The 22,463-nt window shown below is 43.2% G+C and overlaps 1 protein-coding gene across 1 annotated transcript in view; it reads right to left on the reverse strand.

Moving 5' to 3' along the window:
- The window catches only part of LOC309510296 (NACHT, LRR and PYD domains-containing protein 12-like), a 143,470-nt gene that overhangs the window by 101,122 nt on the left and 19,885 nt on the right, over positions 1-22,463 (reverse strand). The window contains exons 6-7 of the mRNA XM_082191292.1: positions 12,659-12,829; positions 3,873-4,043 (exon numbers count right to left, since the gene is read on the reverse strand). Coding sequence (XP_082047418.1) covers positions 3,873-4,043; positions 12,659-12,829 — 342 coding nt within the window. The remainder of the gene's footprint in view (positions 1-3,872; positions 4,044-12,658; positions 12,830-22,463) is intronic.

Below are 22,463 nucleotides of genomic sequence, written 5' to 3' on the forward strand. Positions count from 1 at the left end.
CATCAGCATAGCAGTGGAAAGCAACTCCATGCCTGCTTATGATGTGGCCCAGGGGGAGCATATAAATGGAGAAAAGGGTGGGGCCGAGGACCGAACCCTGAGGCACTCCACATGTGACTGTGTGGGGCCTCGACCTGGCTCCCCCCAGGGCCACATACTCAACTCTATCAGTCAGGTAGGACTGAAACCACTGAAGTGCTGTATGTGAGATGCCGATAAAGTGTTGCAGACGGTGGAGGAGGATGGCATGGTCAACAGTGTCGAAGGCAGCTGAGAGGTCCAAGAGCAGGAGGAGGGATGGAGAGCCCTGGTCAGCGGCCACAAGCAGATCGTTTGTGACCCTGACCAGGGCTGTCTCTGTACTATGGGCGCAGCGGAAACCAGACTGGAATTTTTCATAGAGACTATGTGAGTGAAGGTGATTGTGGATTTGGGTGACAATGACTTTTTCAATGACTTTGGAGAGAAATGGGAGGTTAGAAATGGGCCGATAATTTGATAAAACATCTGGATCGAGGGAGGGTTTCTTAAGTCGAGGATTGATAAGGGCAGTTTTCAAAGAGATTGGAAGATGGCCAGATTGCAGGGAAGAGTTTATAATGGTGGTGATGAGAGGGCTTAGGAAAGTCATATTTGATTTGATCAAAGCAGTGGGAAGGGGGTCCAGTGAGCACGTTGAGGGTCTCATGCTGTGTATGAGAGTCTCAACCTGTCTGTGTGTGGGGAGAATGAAATCAGAGAATGTTGGTGCTGAGGTTAAGGGGATGGATGGAATGACATTGCTGGGTGTTAGGTTAGAACGGATGGTAATTATTTTTGTGGTGAAAGAATCAAGGAATTTATTGCACTGGTCGTCTGTACTGTTTTTTTGCCCCAAGATCGGTGGACTGAGAAGATGATTTATTGTTTTAAAGAGCTGTTTTGAATTTCCTGGATTATTGTTAATGATGTTGGAATAATATTGTGACCGTGCCTGACTGAGTAATTTGGAATATGATCTTTGGTGCTCTCTATAAGCAGTTTTATGGACAGTCAGCCCAGAGGCAACATAACGCCTCTCAAGGACCCTCCCAGCCGCCTTCTGTCTACGCAGCGCACCAGTGTACCACGGGGCAGAGCGTATAAATGTTACAGTCCGTGTCTTGAGGGGTGCATGGGCATCAAGTATCTCTTGCAATTGGGTATTGTAATGATCGACAAGTGCGTCAGGAGAAGAGTGATTGGCGGATATGGCCAGGTTTTGTAGGTCGTAAGACAGATGTTCAGGGTTAATTTCTTTTGTTTTGCGAAAGCAGATTTTATGTTTAGGCTTATTGAGTGAAGTCAGGAATGAAAAGTCTAATGATATGGCATTATGATCAGATATGCCTAAATCATGTACATGAACATTGATAACAGGAAAATTTGTTATAATAAGGTCCAGTGTGTTCCCTTTTGTATGGGTAGGGACTGTCACGAGTTGTCTGAGATTGATTGTATCAAGAAGTTGTAATAGATCTGTAGTATATTGACTAGTGGGAGAATTAACATGGATATTAAAGTCTCCAAGAATTGCCACATTGTTTGATGTGGTGCACACTGACAGGAGTAGCTCAGTTAATTCTGAAATGAAACGTGGGTGTGGTTTAGGTGGCCGGTATATGAGGATGGTTGTAAGTGGGATGGATTTTTCGCACGTAAAAGCCAAGCATTCAAATGATGACAGCTTTGGCAATGTCACAGGGGACAGGTGCAAATCAGACCGATGAACCCCCTCCACGTCCATTACCCCTGGCTTTTTCCAGATATGTATAGCCAGAGGGGCACGCTTCATTTAGTGCAGAATACACTTCTGATTTGTGCCAGGTCTCAGTGAGACACATAAAATCAATCTTCTGATCAAATATATAGTTGTGGATAAAAGATGACTTATTGGTAAGTGATTGGCAGTTTAACAGTTCCATTTTAATCATTGAAGATGGAATCCACTTTACCAGAGAGCGCAGCACAGAATGGTCCACTCCACGTTTCCCCGGGCGCGCAGTGCGGGGTTCCTCCAGCAGGGGGCCTGGGTGTGGTCGGTTATGGTTTTTTAGACCTAAACCATGAGCGCTCTGATGACGCATCCGATGACGTTGTTGGTGTGCGCCGCTAGAAGCAGTGCACAGGCTTGGAATTGAGCTCTCTGAGATGCTCTCGGAGTAAACAAAACGCCGCCGCGACCCTCTATGGACGTAGCGGGGTCGGCGAAGAATGCCCAATTGCTTGAGAGCAAAGATGTTTGATGGGGCAAGACGAGTGTTAAAAGATTTGGTTCGGCAGGTACCGGAGCATGGTGGATGGAAGAGTCGCTATCATGCTACAGTTAGCAGCTGTCCATGGATCCGGCAAACGTGAATGAATGATGGCTATGCACACCAGGACAAGTGGCAGTGCCCGTAGTAACCCAGGGGACAAGTGTGGCATACGTTGGAGGTGAGGGGAGCCCATGCGGACTATAGAAGATTTGGTTTCAGGACAGTATCTGTTGGTAGCAGCCGGTTAGCCCAGCCACGGACCAATGCAGCTCAATAGGCGAGAAAGCTTCAGCCAGCTACTATACTATGAACTGTCCGAGGGTCCACGCCATCAATATGTTCGATTTACTGAAACCAATCCGACTGACAAGATCCCCAGCTATATCACAAGGTGATGAACAGCTCCAGATCGCTCACCACTCCAGCAGTAAGGGTAGCTCCAGGTAAGAAGTGTCAGAGCCTAGATGTTTTTAATATCCAAACAAAGCTGGACAAAGCTCAATGTCTGTTATCAGTAGAACAGATAAGTTTCACAGAATAGTCATAGCAGTTTTAGCAGGCTGAGAAGCGGCGAACACACGACGCCAGCGTCCTCTCACACCCGCATCCCATAGGTTAATGTTAGAGCGAGCGGCCATGCCAGACTGATAATTCCTCTTCATCATAGTTTTGTTTTGCCTTATTGTAATGATATTTACTGCAATACAAAACTTTACTTCCGCATTCCTCGATTCCTATGGAAGTCTGTGGGTGTTGTAACTCTGTCAGTTCAAAAACACTGTTGTTTTAATATAACATTTATACTTTGTGTATTTGTGTAATGTTTTGTCTTGTTTGTGATGTGGAGTAATTATATATATATATACTATATAGTACTGTGCAAAAGTCTTAGGCATGTTAATCATTTTTCTGTTTCTTCATGTAATCACAGACGGACTCGATGATGGTGAGATCAGATCATACCGGCTGTTGTCAGACTCCTTGTGCATACACAAATCTCACTGGATTATTACAATTAATGGCAAAAAGGATGTTTGGAAATCTAAACTGATATTTCCTACTGACACATTACAGCAAAATATATAAATAACTGACTTAAAACCATCTTTTTTTGGGGGGGGGGGGGGGGGGGGGGGTATTAACATGCCTAAGACTTTTGCACAGTACTGTATATACTGGGGAGAACATTTATGTTTTAGGATTAGCATGTTTAATCAAGCATTGGCTCACCTGTGATGTTCACTGATTTAACTGAATATTTATTTAATGTGCATTTGGACTGAAGTAAGTATCACTTGTAATTTATTGTTTAACTGAGTGTCTATGAATCACACATAAAATACTGGTTTTGGTTTTCCTGGTCAAACTATAATTGTACAGAAAATGAGCTCTCAATAAAATGTATTCATTTGTCTCTCATCTGTGTTGTGTGGATGTGTAATTGTTTGGTTGGACTCCTTCTTCAGACCCGAAAACAAGCTAGAGTTTAACAAGCAAAGTTGGTGATTGAGTAAAAAAGTTAAAAACTATTAAATAACTAATACATAATATATTTACCAAGGACAAAATATGTGTTTATCAGAGAGTTCATCTTACCCCAGTTTCTCCAGTTTACAGTGAGGATCCTCCAGTACAGCAGAGAGCAGATGAACTGAATCTCCTAGTTTATTCACAGACAGATCCAGATCTCTCAGGTGTGAGGGGTTTGATCTCAGAGCTGAAGTCAGAGCAGAACAACCTTCATCTGTGACTCCACAATCCCTCAACCTGTAGAGAACAATGACACACTCTTCACTCTCTCAGTTCAGATCAGATCAGTTTAACACAAGGGTCCGCAGCCGTACTGCAGGGGGTCCGTCAATTAATGCTTGATCACAAATCATTTTTTGTTAAAAAATTCAAACATGGGTAAAAAACATCACAAAGTCTAATTTAAATATAAGCACTCTCAAACGAATGCAAGATCTTCCTCAAACAAACTTCATCTGTGACTCCACAATATTTCAACCTGTAGAGAACAATGACGCTGTGTAAACAGTGTGTAAAATTAATATTTTATTAAAGATTGCCCATGAACTTGAGGAGAAACTGAGGGACAAATACCATGCAGTGCTGTAACTATGGAGTGATAAAGAGATAACATTAATAACACCTGAAGTGTAACTTTATCAATTAAATGTACTATATTTTGGTTCAATAATATTAATTTAATATTTTGAAGATATTTTTTGTTTCTAAATATTTGTCCAATAACGATCCATTAATGGCCATTTAAAAATAAATAAATAATTCTAATATGTTTATTACTTATATTACAATTGGATTTCATGCTTAGCATTTAGCATGCTAATATATGCTATTGCTAATTAATAGTTTCGTAGCAATCTAATACAATCTTATAATTCAGTCATATTTTTGTTCAATAATATTTCTTTATTATTATTTCGAATTTAGAAAGGTTTCTATGGTACTACAAAAAAAAAAATGTATGAGCATTTTGTTCCATTAGAATTCATACTTTTATTTGTATTATTATTATTTTTCAATAAATGCAACATGTCACATTAGTGCAGGCCTTTAAAATCCATTTTTTGAAGTGAGAAAAGCGTCATCCAGTGGCGTTAAAAAGTAAAAACTTGTGTAATGTCGTGTAACCGCCTGTAGGCTGTACTGTTGCTCCCTATATAAATACATAGAGAGGCTTTTTGATTCCCATTGTTTTTTTTAGACATGATTTCTCCATTTTATTAGTTTTTTAAAAATTTATTTAGATATATATTTAGACATTCTAAAAGACTATTTTTTTTAAGGTTTAGATATTTTTGTTACATAAGTATCAGGTTTTGCATTATGATTACAATCAAACAATAATGTTTGGTTAGAAAAGGAACACAAAGCAAGCATTTTTGTTAATCAGTATTTGATAATTAAAAAAATCTAACAAAATAAGGGATGGATAGTGATAATTCAAAACACTTTATACAGACATTTTGCAATTAATTGGTATTTTATTCAGTTTAATTCTATAAATGGTAATAAAACTTCAGAAGGGAACAGCAATTATGATCTAACAGCAAAAACAATAAAATAACAACAGCAAACAATCATTATCAAACTGTAGGTTAAAAAACAGGAATAAAAATTGAATTATAATAATAAATATTATTTTAACTATGTACATACAAACTGTAATTATTTTATGTATTGTTGCATATGCAGCAGATATCAGGAACACCTATTAGGCTAAAATAAGACCAAACAATTATTGTGTGTGTGTGTGTGTGTGTGTGTGTGTGTGTGTGTGTGTGTGTGTGTGTGTGTGTGTGTGTGTGTGTGTGTGTGTGTGTGTGTGTGTGTGTGCGTGCGCATTTGAGCGAGAGAGTCTCTTTTGTATTTTTCTTCATTTATTGATTTTATTTTGCATATTATCAAAATTTGCTGTTGCAGTCTTACCAGTTCATTTCTCTCTCTCTGTGTGTGTGTGTGTGTGTGTGTGTGTGTGTGTGTGTGTGTGTGTGTGTGTGTGAGTGTGTGTGCGTGTGTTTGAGCGAGAGAGAGTCTCTTTTGTATTTTCTTCATTTATTGATTTTATTACGCATATTCTCAAAATTTACTGTTGCAGTCTAACTAGTTCATTTCTCTCTGTGTGTGTCTGTGTGTGTCTGTGTGTGTCTGTGTGTGCCTGTGTGTGTCTGTCTGTGTGTGTCTGTGTCTGTGTCTGTGTGTGTGTGTGTGTGTGTGTGTGTGTGTGTGTGTGTGTGTGTGTGTGTGTGTGTGTGTGTGTTCATTGCTGTGCACTTTTTTTCTGCACAGCGGCTGATTTGTAGTTTGTACCACCAAAAGTTTCTCTGAGTTTTCGTATTTCCCATTCATTTCCTGTCGGTCATTTTTGAAGGAACCAAGTGTGACACTTTTCATTTTTTTTTTTTACGACCCTTTACCATATCCGAATCATGTCTATGATTATTTTGTGTGTGTTCACAAAGCTAATACAACAAACGTCACCAAGTGTCATCCCATTCAGATGAAGCAAAACAATTAAATTAAAAACGTGTTCAGTCATTTTTAAACCGAAGAGGATCAGAGAATGTCAACATTGAAAAGTGGAAGATTAATCAATTTATTAAAGAAATTGTAATTATTAGAAACCTTTTTGTCCCTGATATTATTATTTTTTTTCTATTTATTTTTCCTTTTTTCTATTGTGCTCTGTTCTATAGGACATTTATTATAGTTTTGTTTTGCCTTATTGTAATGATATTTACTGCAATACAAAACGCCTCGGTTACGACTGTAACCTCGGTTCCCTGAAGAGGGAACGAGCGTTGCGTCGAAAACTGACGCTATGGGAACGCTTTGCGTGATGACGTCTTGAAGCACATGTAAAATCAGTCCAATGGTGTGGCGGAACGTCAGAGGCGGGTGACGTCACGTACCAGGAAGCTATAAAAGCCGGCCCGAAACAGAAAACGAAAGCTTCGTAAAGTCTGAAGTCGCGCTGACAGGCATGAAGGAGATATGGCAAGGCGACGCAACGCTCGTTCCCTCTTCAGGGAACCGAGGTTACAGTCGTAACCGAGGCGTTCCCTTTCAAGGGAACTCCCGTTGCGTCGAAAACTGACGCTATGGGAACGTCTATACCAACGCCTCCATAGCTACAAATGTCTGTCCTGTGTGTAATCATGTGAGCAGCACTAAGAAGACAAAACATGAGACCCTGGAGTAGAGTCTAAATCCAGAGAGTAGAACCTGACGAAGGTGTGCGGTGAGGACCAGCCTGCCGCATCACAGACGTCCTGTAACGATACTCCTGATATAAGGGCCTTAGAGGCCGCCATACTCCTAGTAGAGAGCGACCGGACAGCCAAAGGAGAAGGCTGTCCAGCCGCCTCATAAGCCAGTGAGATAGTCTCAACCACCCACTTGCTCATCCTTTGCTTAGACACTGGACCTCCCTTGTTAGGGGAGCAAAAGTCACTTTTACGCCACTGGGCAGCTCTGTGGACATACGCGTCTAACGCCCGAACAGGGCAAAGCAAATTATTCGCCTCCTGGTCCGATTTCGAAAGGGAGGAGGACCTCCAAGTGCCACGAAGGAAACGATATACCAAGGGGTCTTTCCCCACAGACATTCCACCCAAAGGACTGTGGTAAGCACCTATGGCCGCCACATAGACCTTTAAAGTGGACGGGGTCAGACCTGCAGTGAACCGTTCCTGCAGGAACTCCAGCACTGTACCAATTGGGCAGTGGACTGGGTCCAACCGACGGTCACTACACCAAGAAGTGAATACTCTCCACTTCAGGGCATAAAGTTTCCTCGTGGAGGGAGCTCTGGACTGTAGAATGGTCTCAACATCCTCGGTTGAGAGACCTGACTCTATGAGCTGGGCCCCCTCAGAGGCCAAGCCCACAGGTTCCACAGTTCTGGCCGAGGGTGAAATATCGAGCCCTCTGCCTGGGACAGAAGGTCCCTCCTGACGGGTAACTCCAGAGGATGCCCGTCGAGGAGGGACACAAGATCGGGAAACCATACTCTGCCCGGCCAGCGCGGGGCTATAAGAAGTAGATGGACCCGGTCCCTGCGAACTCTTTCCAGAACTCCCGGGAGCAGAGCAACTGGGGGAAAGGCGTACAGACGTAGCCTCGGCCACGTCTGTACCATAGCATCCAGTCCCAGAGGAGCTGGATGCGTGAAGGAGAACCAAAGTGGACAGTGAGACGTCTCTCGAGACGCAAACAGATCCACTTATAATTTCCATATCAGCTCCACCACCTCGGGGGTGGAGCCACCATTCCCCGGGCCTCGGCCCCTGTCTCGACAGAGTGTCTGCTCCTATATTCTGGACCCTGGGGATGTAGGCTGCCTTGAGTGACAGCAACTTCCCCTGGGACCACAAGAGGATATGGCATGCCAGCGCAAACCCCCTTGATATAGGCGACTACCGACGTGTTGTCCGTATGTACTACACATGGTGTCCCCTGAGACCTGTGATAAAGCTCCTCAGAGCCCGGAAGACAGCTAACATCTCTAGGCTATAGAATGCCAGGAACGATGATGGTCTTCCCACAGACCTTGAGATGAGCGACCCTCAGGATCGCTCCCCAACCCGTGAGGGAAGCATCCGTCATTAGCAGTTTGCGACGACAAGGAGCTCCCAGCACTGGGCCCTGGGACAGGAACCAAGGTTTCTTCCACATAACCAAGGCACGTAGGCATCACCGCGTGACCTTGATTGTGCGAAATGGGTTGCCCCTCGGGGAAAAACCCTCTGGTCCTGAGCCACCACTGCAGGGGCCTCATGTGCAGCAGTCCAAAAGGTATCCCGTTGGAAGCTGCTGCCATGAGACCCAACAGTCTCTGGAACTGTTTGACAGTGAGTAGCTGGCCTAGCTTTACACTTCTCACAGCTGCCAGGATGGAATCGAAGCGTGGCGATGACAGGCGCGCCTGCATCGACACTGAATCCCAAACCACGCCTAAAAAAGTGGTCCTCTAAAATGGAGAAAGCACACTCTTCTTGGCGTTCAGCCGTAACCCCAACTCTTTCATTTGGGCGAGAACAACATCTCGATGTTGAACCGCCACCTAATGCGACTGAGCTAAAATCAACCAATCGTCGATGTAGTTCGTGATGCGAATACCCCGGAGGCGCAGAGGCGCCAGAGCTGCATCCACGCATTTGGTGAAAGTGCGGGGTGATAAAGCCAGGCCGAATGGAAGAACTCGATATTGGTATGCTTTGCCCCCGAAAGCAAACCTCAGGAACTTCCAATGACACGGACGGATGGAAATATGCGTCCTTGAGGTCTATCGTGACAAACCAGTCCTCGGACCTGATCTGTGGCACGATTTGTCTCAAGGTTAACATTTTGAACTTGAGCTGCATGTACTCGTACAGAACTCGAAGATCTAAAATGGGACGCAATCCCCCGTCCTTTTTTGGAACTATGAAGTACCGGTTGTAAAACCCGGTTTCCCTGTTGGAGGGAGGTACATATTCTATGGCCCCTTTCTCTAACAGAGTGTTTACTTCCTGTTCCATAACCAGAACCTGCTCGGGGCCCACCACTGTGGGCAGGACCCCCATAAACCGCGGTGGGCGTTAATAGAATTGTATCTAATACCCTTTTTCCACGGTCTGCAGGACCCAACGAGAAACATTTGACAGTAGCTTCCACGCTGTCAAAGATTCTACTAGAGGTACCAGTCTCTCGAGACTGGTTTCTGGATTTTGTTGCTGTTGAGTAGTCGGTTCGTCGCCCTGTAACGGCGCACCGGCAGGGAACGACCAAACAGACTGCTCCAGCACCCTCCTCCACTACGGCCACTACGTTTCCGGGTGGACCTTGAGATATGTGCTCGCCGGAGACCGCTGCGCCCTGTAACACCGGAGGCGGCAGGGTTGGCAGAACGGTCCCCTGAGGGCACCGAAGAGAGACGGCACCGTATTTTTCTCCTGCTGTTGAGTAGTCGTTTCGTCGCCCTGTAACGGCGCACCGGCAGGGAACAACCAAACAGACTGCTCTAGCACCCTCCTCAGAGGGGGCGGGCATCCCGAGGCCACTACGTTTCCGGGTGGACCTTGAGATATGTGCTCGCCGGAGACCGCTGCGCCCTGTAACACCAGAGGTGGCAGGGTTGGCAGAACGGTCCCCTGAGGGCACCGAAGAGAGACGGGCACCGTGAAAAGAGGTGTTAACCGCTCTGCTTCGGGGGGACTACCCTCATTTGTCCTAACACATCAGACATCAGGACTTTTTCCCCAGCAGCCTTCTTGGCGGTAATAACGGTCCGCAGATCCGTTTTACCCCTCGAAGACTGCTGGGTTTGAGAGCGCCCTCCGTGTCCCCGAGATTTTTGTGGGGGAGCACGAGAGGACACACTCTGTTTTTGAGTGGCACGAAGTTCAGCGCTCTTTTTAGAGGAGTGAGGCTGCTCCCGCTCAGCAGCCTCAATGAAAGAACGGCGGGGGAGACGTTTTTGTAATGCAGCTGCCTGTTTAGCAGCTTCCTGAGATTTAGCTACCGCACTGATTACTGCATCACCAAATAAACCAACAGTGGAAACCGGAGCATCTAAGAGAACGTGCTTTTCTTTCTCTTTTATATCGCTCAAATTGAGCCACAGATGCCTCTCAGTGGCCACCAGGGCTGCCATAGACCGCCCGATTGATTTAGCGGTCTCCTTGGTGGCCCTGAGAGACAGATCTGTGGCTCTGCGTAGTTCAGCCACTGTGTCAGGACCAATTCCCCCGCCCTCCTCTAAATCCCCCAATAATTCTGCCTGATAGGCTTGCATAATAGACATCGTATGCAGACACGCTGCAGCTTGACCAGCGGCTGCATACGATTTATGAACCAGAGATGATGTGAATTTTACTGGCTTAGAGGGAAGTGAAGGAGCTTTCAGGGAAGATGCCGTTGCTGGAGAGAGATAGCTCGCAAGCGTCTCCTCCACCTTCGGCATCTCCCCATAACCATATTCTTTATATTTGTGAATGGAAGAATAGTGGGATGTTTGTGGTGCATACACTCTGTATGAAACCGGTTTTCCCCACGATTTCGACACCTCGGTGTGGAGATCGGGGAAAAACGGAAGGCTTCTTCGCTGAGGCTGTGTACGAGATGGCAGGAAGCGTTCGTCGAGCTTACTTTTCGAACGAACGTCCTGCCTATCCTCTGGCCACTCAATAGATAATCTGTGAACTGCTCTCGTGACAACATCGAGCAATTCCTCAAAAGCGTGAGACTGAGGTGGCGAATCCTCAGACTCAGCCTCAATACTAACAACGTCCAACTCCTCAGAGCTGGACAATTGCAGTATTGGTGCCTCCATCGGGGGGGAAGAAACCGCAGCGCGTGCTTCCACACCCTGATGAGAGGCACTGGATCTATCAGAAGGATGTTGAGATAAGGCAGAGCCCGTCTCAACATCCACTGATAGATCCATTTGCGAACCCCAGGTCTGTGATTGCCGCCGTGCCTCGGCAGCGGCGGGACCCGAGCCCTGGGGAACGCGATCGGGATCGGATCACGATCGCGGGATCGCGATCGTGAACCGAGCCAAGCGGGATCGGAGCGAACGCAATGGAAGCGCTTCGCAATGCACACAGTCACCACCCTCGAGTGCTGACTGGGCATGCTCCTCACCCAAACAAACAACACAAAGAGTGTGAGTATCACCTCCCGTTAAATAACGCGGGCAGGGATGGACACACACTCTAAACTGCTGCTTGCTCGCCATACTGAATATATATATATATATAATATAGACAGACAACACCAAATAACAAGGACAGATTCAACACAGAGCGCAACTGAAGACTCAGAAAGCTTTCGTTTTCTGTTTCGGGCCGGCTTTTATAGCTTCCTGGTACGTGACGTCACCCGCCTCTGACGTTCCGCCACACCATTGGACTGATTTTACATGTGCTTCAAGACGTCATCACGCAAAGCGTTCCCATAGCGTCAGTTTTCGACGCAACGGGAGTTCCCTTGAAAGGGAACTTTACTTCCGCATTCCTCGATTCCTATGGAAGTCTGTGGGTGTTGTAACTCTGTCAGTTCAAAAACACTGTTGTTTTAATATAACATTTATACTTTGTGTATTTGTGTAATGTTTTGTCTTGTTTGTGATGTGGAGTAATTATATATATATATACTATATAGTACTGTGCAAAAGTCTTAGGCATGTTAATCATTTTTCTGTTTCTTCATGTAATCACAGACGGACTCGATGATGGTGAGATCAGATCATACCGGCTGTTGTCAGATTCCTTGTGCATACACAAATCTCACTGGATTATTACAATTAATGGCAAAAAGAATGTTTGGAAATCTAAACTGATATTTCCTACTGACACATTACAGCAAAATATATAAATAACTGACTTAAAACCATCTTTTGGGGGGGGGGGGGGGGGGGGGGTATTAACATGCCTAAGACTTTTGCACAGTACTGTATACACTGGGGAGAACATTTATGTTTTAGGATTAGCATGTTTAATCAAGCATTGGCTCACCTGTGATGTTCACTGATTTAACTGAATATTTATTTATTGTGCATTTGGACTGAAGTAAGAATCACTTGTAATTTATTGTTTAACTGAGTGTCTATGAATCACACATAAAAATACTGGTTTTGGTTTTCCTGGTCAAACTATAATTGTACAGAAAATGAGCTCTCAATGAAATGTATTCATTTGTCTCTCATTTGTGTTGTGTGGATGTGTAATTGTTTGGTTGGACCCGAAAACAAGCTAGAGTTTAACAAGCAAAGTTGGTGATAATTGAGTAAAAAAGTTAAAAACTATTAAATAACTAATACATAATATATTTACCAAGGACAAAATATGTGTTTATCAGAGAGTTCATCTTACCCCAGTTTCTCCAGTTTACAGTGAGGATCCTCCAGTACAGCAGAGAGCAGATGAACTGAATCTCCTAGTTTATTCTCAGACAGATACAGATCTCTCAGGTGTGAGGGGTTTGATCTCAGAGCTGAAGCCAGAGCAGAACAACCTTCATCTGTGACTCCACAATCCCTCAACCTGTAGAGAACAATGACACACTCTTCACTCTCTCAGTTCAGATCAGATCAGTTTAACACAAGGGTCCGCAGCCGTACTGCAGGGGGTCCGCCAATTAATGCTTGATCACAAATAATTTGTTAAATTAAAAAAATAGTAAAAAACATCACAAAGTCAAATTTAAATATAAGCACTCTCAAGCGAATGCAAGATCATCCTCAGTTGATTCTGTAATAATATCATACTGGCAAACTCTCAAGTGTGGTTTTGTGTTTGAGCTCTGGAGAACGTCAAATGTTTTTACAGCGGTGAGTAATGTAGCCAATCACAGTCATGTTTGTTGGTCTATTGAACGCAGTGGCCAATCAGAGGTGTTTCATTTTGTCAGAATCCACTCACCGAGATATAAAGGCCCTGTCCTAAATGGCACACCTCACTTTCAGTCTTGTAGACTTACAATGGCTTCTGCGTGCCCATTAAGTCCATAGGGTGTCCCATTTAGTAGTTTTAGGTTTCAGATGGGTACTCACGAGCGCCCCTCTGCGGTCGATATGTGCTCTAAATGCGCACTGAAGCGAGCTCCACAGCTGACTTGTTCACGACAGTCAAAGCGGCGTTACGTCAGGAAAGTGCGGACTCAGAGGAAGACCGCGAGTGTTTAGGGTGCCATTTGTGACAGGGCCAAACTCACAATTGCGTGACATAAATAGCAATTGCAAGAAAAAGTCCGAATTGCGAGTTTATACCTTGCAATTCTGAGGGGAAAAACAGTCAGAATTGTGAGATAAAAAGTCACTGTTTAACATGTTCAAACAAATAATGTAGCAAAATGATCATTCAAATGTTATTTTTCTTAATTGCATTTACACCCACAGTTAAGACACTTGCGATTGCATTTTCATTAAATGTCCCGCAATGAATGAAGCAAAATTCAATGTGCAAATTGAAAATGCATTCCGCCGTCAATCACTGCGTGAAGTTGGCCCCGCCCCCTCCCTCCCTGTCAATGACTGTGTGAAGTTGGCCCCGCCCCCTCCCTCCCTGTCAATGACTGTGTGAAGTTGGCCCCGCCCCCTCCCTCCCTGTCAATCACTGTGTGAAGTTGGCCCCGCCCCCTCCCTGTCAATGACTGTGTGAAGTTGTCCCCGCGCCCTCCCTCCCTGTCAATCACTGTGTGAAGAGAGAGAGATTTATTTATCCTTTCGGAAATTTGTTCTACACCATACAGCATCGGTTTCCAACAGGGGGGTCGCGGCCCACAAGGGGGCCTCAGCGAGCTCTGTGGGGGGTCGCGTCATATTTTGAAAAGTTTTGAGCAATTTGCATTAAATAAAAGTCCTTAACTTTTTTTCTGTTCAAAATTTATATAATGAGCGAGTTCATCATGAATCCATTTTGCAGTGTTTTTGTCTTATCCTGAATCACTATGGTACACCTATAATAAGTGATTACATAGGGACTATTTTACCCTGGTATGGATCGCTGCCGCTGCGGAGTAGCCCAGTACCTGCGTGACTCGTCATAGAGACGACACAGAGGGAGAAGTAGTTCCGGCTACAATGTTCTTCCGAAAGACGCATTATTCTGTTAATAAACACAAGTTTATTATCACTCGCTATAGCGCCAAAAGCCTCAAAAATAAAGCCTCACATTGATAAAGCCTCACAAATAACATGCAAGTATTGAGGCCCCAGACAGAAGTCATTTAGTAATAGCCTATATTCATTCTTTTTTTACCTACACACAAGTGTGAATACTGATATTTTTGTTATTGCATTTAAAATAGGGCAAATTTATAGGCTACTCCTAGGCTTACATTTTTAAATTACAAAGGGCCTACTAATGTTTTTGTTATTGTATTTTCAATATTATAGGCTATTATTTGTGCATAAACATATCTGTTTATAGTAAACATACCGTTTATTTGAAAACAACATATTTTGTCATCCTTGCTGCAAGCTTACAAGAGCGATAATATCATTAAATGTGAAGGGGGGCCCCAAAATATTTTCTTGGGTAAAAGGGGGTCTCAGACAAAAAAAGGTTGGGAACCCCTGCCATACAGTACGTCTGATACATTTATACATAAGACAACAAGACAGTTGACAAGACAGAATTCCAAACAAAATATACAACAACATTTCCCTCTCCCCAAACACCCCCACCCTACCACACCCACACCCATACACAACATCAGGACAGAAGACTCAAACCCCACTACACATAACTAGGATAATAAAGTGCAGTTGTGCATACTGTAACAGTCAAGCTGGAAAGAAAGTGCATGATGCTATTTAAAGTGCTGTCCTGCAGGTAAGTTCTTATTCATAAGTGTAATGTAGTTGGAATGAATGACTTACTGGCTCGATTAGTTTTGAAAGAGGGTAACCTAATCCTCCTCCCTGATGGCAACACCTCATATGCCTGGTGTAGGGGGTGTGACATATCTCTATTAATTGCTTGACCTTTCTTCAACACCCTTCTTTCACAGGTAATAGCCATACTGTCTAGTTTTTTCCCTGCAACCTTGCTAGCCAAGTTAACTATCTTGCTCAGTCTGTTTTTATTGGTCACTGACAAAGAGAAATACCAGGCAACACAACAAAAAAGTAGAATGCTCTCCACAAATGAGTGATAAAAAAGTAACATCATATCACTATCCAGTCTAAATTGTCTTAGTCTCCGCATAAAATGCAGCCTCTGCAGCCCCTTTTTATAGTATAACTGTTCCATTGCAACTTATTATCTATTATTGTCCCTAAGTACTTGTACTCGGCTACAATCGCAACATCCTCTTCATTTATAACCAAACACTGATGGGGCTGGCTCCCAATTCTGTAATCTATTATTATTTCCTTTGTTTTCTTTATATTTAGATGAAGATAGCTGGACCTACACCAATCTGCAAATTGATCCACCCAGGCCCTGTAGTTGGTCTCATCACTATTCTGTATTAACCCCACTATTGCTGTATCATCTGCAAATTTTATTGTAAGATGCTCAGGTGTTTTACTTCTACACTCATTAGTGTAAAGAGTGAACAATACTGGTGAGATGACACTGCCCTGTGGGGATCCTGTATTGGTCATAATCGGGGAGGACACAGCCTCATTTACCCTAACACACTGTGTTCTCTCCGTCAGAAAGGACTCAACCCACCTTATAATGTTAGGATTTACCCCTAACTGCCCCAGCCTCTCCATCAGAATGTGGGGCCTGATGGTGTTGAAGGCGGAGGAAAAATCTATAAAGAGAACCCGGACATATCGTTTGGGCTTATCCAGATGGCAATAGATATTATGGAGCATATACAGAAGGGCATCATCTGTGCTCCGCTTGTTTCTATAGGCAAACTATAAAGGGTCGATATTACATTGCACATCATTTAGAATATGTCTCAGAACAATTCTCTCTAGGCTCTTCACCACGATTGATGTTAGCGCGACTGGACGATAATCATTTAAATCAGCTGGTCTTGCTACCTTAGGTACTGGTACTATGAGCGAGGACCTCCAGGCTTTAGGAATGTAATGTGTATCTAATGACTTTTGAAAAAGCTGGCAGAAAATGAGGCTAAGTTGTTCACTACACATTTGCAAAACCCTACCACTTATTTGATCTGGGCCTGGTGCTTTTTTAGAATCAATTTTATTAAAAACTCTACGCACCTCATCCGCTGTAATAGTTGGAGGAGTACCATACTGTAACTGCTGTCTAATGGCATCACGCTCCAGGAGAAAGTCTGATGTTTCGAACCGTGCATAAAAACCATTCAGTTCATTTGCAAATGCTTGATCATCTCCATTTGCATCTATGTGCCTTTTCTTCTCTTCCTTCCCTATCATTGTATACATCCCTTGCCATGCATGTTTCAGGTTATTCCCCCTCATTTTCACCTCAATCTGCCGTTTATATTTCTGTTTACAATCATTTGTTATCTGTCTAATCTCCTTCTGAATTGCTTTCATTTTAAGCCTGTCTCCCTGCTCAAAAGCTCTCCTTTTCCTGTGCAGTGCAACTTTTAATTCTTTATTTACCCAGGGTTTGTCATTTGGAAATACCCTAAAAGTTTTTTCTGGGATTATACAGTCCACACAGAACCGAATATAGTCAGTCACCACTAAAGTCAACTCTTCCAAATTCTTACTAGTGTGCACGAAAATGTCCCACACAGTACAATCAAAACAGCCTCGAAGGCGTTCAACAGACTCATTAGTCCACTGTTTAACTGTCTTTATCTCCGGTTTGCTGGTCTGCTGGTCTTGAGCTTTTGTTTATACTGCGGGACAAGCTGGATTGCATTGTGATCCGAGTCTCCGAGGGGTGGTTTTGCATAGCCCTTATAAGCGTCTTTAATATTCCCAAAGCATAGATCGAGTGTTTTATCCCTCCTTGTCGGGCATTCGACGTATTGATAGTAATTGGGCAATACGCTTTTGATTGAGCATCCATTAAAGGGTTAGTTCACCCAAAAATGAAAATTCTGTTAGTAATTACTCACCCTCATGTTGTTCCAACCGCGTAAGACCTTCGTTCATCTTCGGAACACAAATTAAGATATTTTTGATGAAATCTGAGAGCTGATAACTTCTCCGTAGGCTGCTAGGTGGCCCAAACTTGCTGGCCCAGAAAAGTTATTAAAGAGATCGTTAATATAGTCCAAGTGACTACAGTGGCTCAATATATCAAGCGACGAGAATACTTTTTGTGTGCAAAAACAAACAAAAATAACGACTTTATTCCACTATTCATTTCCTTCTCTCTGGGCCACTAGTTGGTTCGCGTAGTGTTTTTGCGCTGCGCGTCACACACATGACCAGCGTCGGCCAATAGTGAGCCGACGTGGTGACGTGTAACACAGACGCGCTGCGCAAAAACACTTACGAGGCCCAGAGAAAAGGAAATGAATAGTGGAATAAAGTCGTTATTTTTGTTTGTTTTTGCGCACAAAAAGTATTCTCGTCGCTTGATATATTGAGCTAGAGACCTCCGCGGGTACCCGACGGGTGACCCGCAAATTTTGCTCAAACGGGTGAGAAATATCCAACTGTGTCGGATACGGGTGCGGGTCGGGTCAGACACGGAGGAAACACGGGTTTAAAACAATCACGTGCAAACCTAAAAATATGCATATTTTTAGGAACACACTTACAAAAATATGCCTGTATTTCAAGTTGATAAAATAATTTAAAATCCACATCAGTTTATTTGTGCCCACGCCCTCTCAGGAGTCTGTCTCTATACCTACTTTCACTTTGAAAAAAAAAAACGTCATAACCGCGCGCGCGATCTGCTTGCAGTCGGCGAGATGGATGCTGAAGAGTTGGAGAAAAGAATAGCTAGGACTAGAAGATTGTAAGTTGTCGACAATACGTCATCAAAAGTCAAGTCCATTGTGTGGGAGAAATTTGGAGATATCTGAAGAAAACAATATTGTGAAAGGATTTGCTGCATGCATTTTCGTGTTGGATAGCCGCAAATGTGGATTCATCGCCGAGGAAGCACGCAGTAAGCAGTTCTATCGAACAGTATTTTTCACATTTAACACTGTTAAATATGTGTTGTGTGCTGGCAGGGCGTGTTTGAACCCAAAATTGTCAGATGTAAGCTAGACAAAATTGCGTGGCAGAAAATAGTGTTGTAGCCGCGTCTGTTATTAGGCTACTCGAGTTTTGTGGTAACGTTGGCTATGTTCTTCATGTACCGGCCGTTTGACAGATTCGGCTGAAGTTGTCCTTGTGTTAATGGTCGTGTAATAACTTCTGTATGACCGGGCAATAAACATTTTTGTAAGTGTGTCTATAATGTGATAGTCTAAACTGATTTTATTTCGGGTGCGGGTCGGGTGTCGGTTCTATTTTAAGCGGGTCGGGTCGGGTGCGGATTTGAATTAGTGCTGCTGTCGGAAAACGGGTCGGATTCGGTTTTAAGCACTGCGGGTACGGGCGGGTGCGGATTAAAAAAATTGGACCCGTGCAGGACTCTGTATTGAGCCACTGTAGTCACGTGGACTATATTAACGATCTCTTTAATAACTTTTCTGGGCCAGCAAGTTTGGGCCACCTAGCAGCCTACGGAGAAGTTATCAGCTCTCAGATTTCATCAAAAATATCTTAATTTGTGTTCCGAAGATGAACGAAGGTCTTACACGGTTGGAACAACATGAGGGTGAGTAATTACTAACAGAATTTTCATTTTTGGGTGAACTAACCCTTTAAAGTCTCCGAGCACAAACTTCGGTGCATCAGGTGCCATGTTTTCTAGTTTAGCCATTGTGTCGTATATCCTATTTGCCGCGACCTTAGTATTAGCGCGGGGATGAATATATACCACAGTGACAAACACCTGACCAAATTCCCTAGGTAGATAGTAAGGTCTTACCGACAGCGACAATAGCTCAATATCCTCCGAGCAATGGGAGTCTCTTACTGTGTAGTTTTTACACCATCGCTCATTTATATAAACACACACCCCCCCTCCCATTCTTTTGCCGGTTACCTGTGCATCACGGTCCAGTCTAATCGGGTCGCTAAACCCTGTGATCCTGAGTGTTGAGTTATCAGTCGTGTCTTTAAGCCATGTTTCCGTGAAGCACAACAGACAACTTTCCCGATACTCTGAGAGGTACCTCACAGCGTTCCGTAGCTCCGTAAGTTGCTTCACCAAGGAGCGGTTGTTAGCCAGGATGACCGTAGGTAGAGGTGGCTTGCTCCCCCGTGCGCGAACTCTACGCCGTACGCCTCCTCGCCGGCCTCTTTTCCTCGGTGATGTGGATGTCCGTGTACACTCATCTGGCAGATCGACTGGAAAGTTTCCGCTATGCAGATCCCTTAGTTGCCAGAGTTGATCCCGGGTATAATGTAAAATCCCATATGTTGTGGCGGCGGCCGATGCATAGCTTCCCCGACTCAGTGAAAGGACTGTTAACAGCAACAGGTGAATCGCCAGGACGATAGACAAAAACTGCGTAACAAAACGCATCTTGACTTTGTTGGCTCGCTTCTGACTTAACAACCAAACTTTCAAAGCGTGTAGTTCGAGGTTTATGTGATGAAAAACGCTTACATATAACCCATAAAACAAACAAACATTTCAGACGTGCTGTAGGCACTCGTCGCCACAGTGCAGCGCCGGAAGTGAAGTTGGCCCCGCCCCATCTAACCGTTCTAACCTGTGTAGTAGTAGTACTGATAAATAGTAATAAGTAATTATTGATGAATAATTATTTACATAAATGTGATGCTTAAGTTATCCTAGTTTCTCTCTACAAAATAGTACATTTTACAACATTTTAAATCACATGATTTTAAACCTAAATTTGATGGATTAATAGCATGTGGTCACCGCAAGTATTTTTTTTTTTTTTATACGTGTATACAGAACATTTTAAAATTAAGCCATTTTATTTTATTCAGGTCATATTTGCTGTTGAGTGGAAGCAAAAATTAGTCAAGTAATTGTCTCTGTAATGTTAATCCTAAAGCTACAATAAAATATGGTCTGTAAACAACTTAACATACCAGTACACATTCAAGGGAAAATGCAAAAATAATAACAGCATCAAGAAAAGAAATCTTGTCAGATGTCCAAAAAAAAGAAAGAAAAAAAATGCTTTAAGATATTTTGTCTGGTAAGAGTTCCTTCGTTAATGGCAAATTTTTCCACAGTGATCTGTACATAAGGTTCCTCTTAATTTGCTGTTCAGTGTCTGCAGGACAAGCAAAAAAAAAAAAAAAAAATCACTGATCAACTCTCTTCTAGTGCGCATGCATATATGACGTCACCAAACACACCACCGCGCATGCGCGTAACAGCGTCCAGTACGTGTTGGATCTGATCCAGCTACGTCATCGTGCTACAGGCTGCAGAGAGGACTTCTTGAGAGTAGTCGAGTGCAGGCGGGGAGGAGCTGCAAATGGACACGTGAAGTCGGACACTTTCTGGTTCCCGTAGTGACCGCTCACGTGGTGTTTGCATACTTTACCACAGCTGAAGTGAAATAAATTCAATATTTGCCAAATAATACACAGATGTTTCAGAGACATTTTCACTCAATACTTTATGTACTGCTTCATACAGCGTCTGTTTGAACAAGAATAAAGTTCAACATAAACTTCTATCAATGAAGTGGAGTCTACGTTTTTTAATCAGTTTTAATTTGATAAACATGACACAATATAACATCGCAACTACATGAAAAGAGTGTTTACTGTTATAAAAAACTGATTTGTGAGCTTTAGAGGAACTAAAGGTTTTCGAATAAACACGAAACACACGTGATCGTTGTCATGCGGTGAATCCGGCCAATCGTGGAATCTCGAAGGTGGGGTGGAATGGGGGGATGGAGGTGGATGGTTTTGGGGGATTGATGATGGGGATGGTGTGGATGTGGTCTGATGATGATTGGAGTTGGGGATGGAATGAATATGAGGTGATGGGTGGATGGTGATTTGGGAATGGGATTGGGGGGATGGTGGAATGATGTGGGAGGGAGATGGAATTGATTGGGTGAATCCGGCCAATCGTGGAACAAGCCTTGTGTGAAGTTGGCCCCGCCCCCTCCCCCCCTGTCAATCACTGCGTGAAGTTGGCCCCGCCCCCTCCCACCCTGTCAATCACTGTGTGAAGTTGGCCCCGCCCCCTCCCACCCTGTCAATCACTGTGTGAAGTTGGCCCCCCCGGTGACGTCATCATCTATAAGTTCTCCTGGGAAGTCGTGTTTACGACGGCAGTGCGTTCAAGTCACTTTCGTCAGAATAAGATGGCGGTGTACTTTCTCTTAATTAATTACATATAAATACAGTAAGATTCTTAAACTAGTTCTAGAAAATGAAGAACAAAGAAATGTGCATCCGGTGTACTTAGTTTTTTTATATTTTTCATAAATTTATGAAGCCACTGCAAACTTAAAATATGTTAAAATATGTATTCAATTTACATATTAAAACTAGTGTATGAAATGGCAAATGTAAATAATATAATTGAATTTTAATTTTAATTTTGCACCAAACGTTGCACAAATGTAATGGAAAACGTAAATTTAAATACAGAAATGCATTGCCATTTTACATATTACATTTCAAATTGAATATTGCTACCCATATGCTTCCATAGAACGCAAAACAATGATGATGATGCATAATAACGCCAGCGTTGTGGATACACTTACCCAAAACCCTCCATAACTTTTCCATTAATTTCACATTTTATTTGTATAGCGCTTTTCACAATACATATTGTTTCAAAGCAGTTTTACAGAAAATGCACATCTACATTACAATTTAGAGTGATCTGTTATCAGAGGTGACTGTGTCCAAGTTATGTATTTCAGAAATTTACATATACAAATCACACAGTTAACTAATAATGTATTAATTTTATTTACTTTATAACTGGCACTTATTTGGAAAAAAATTGTTGAATGGCAAATAAATAAATGACGGACTTTTATTATGTAAGCTTTATTTTACACCTCAACCGACAAGGGAATTTATAGTCATATTTATAGTGTTAATATTAATTTGCGAGTCCACAAACTCATTCTCTTAAATGGCTTGGGTCTGCAGAGCATTCACAGCGTACAGTATACGGACTGAATGCCCCTGACCTGAAGCTTTTATATCAAGACCATTTTCATGTGTATCACTTATTTCTA

The sequence above is a fragment of the Leuciscus leuciscus genome, assembly GCF_965113295.1.
Source record: "Leuciscus leuciscus genome assembly, contig: SUPER_11_unloc_9, whole genome shotgun sequence".
NCBI classification, from domain to species: domain Eukaryota; kingdom Metazoa; phylum Chordata; class Actinopteri; order Cypriniformes; family Leuciscidae; genus Leuciscus; species Leuciscus leuciscus.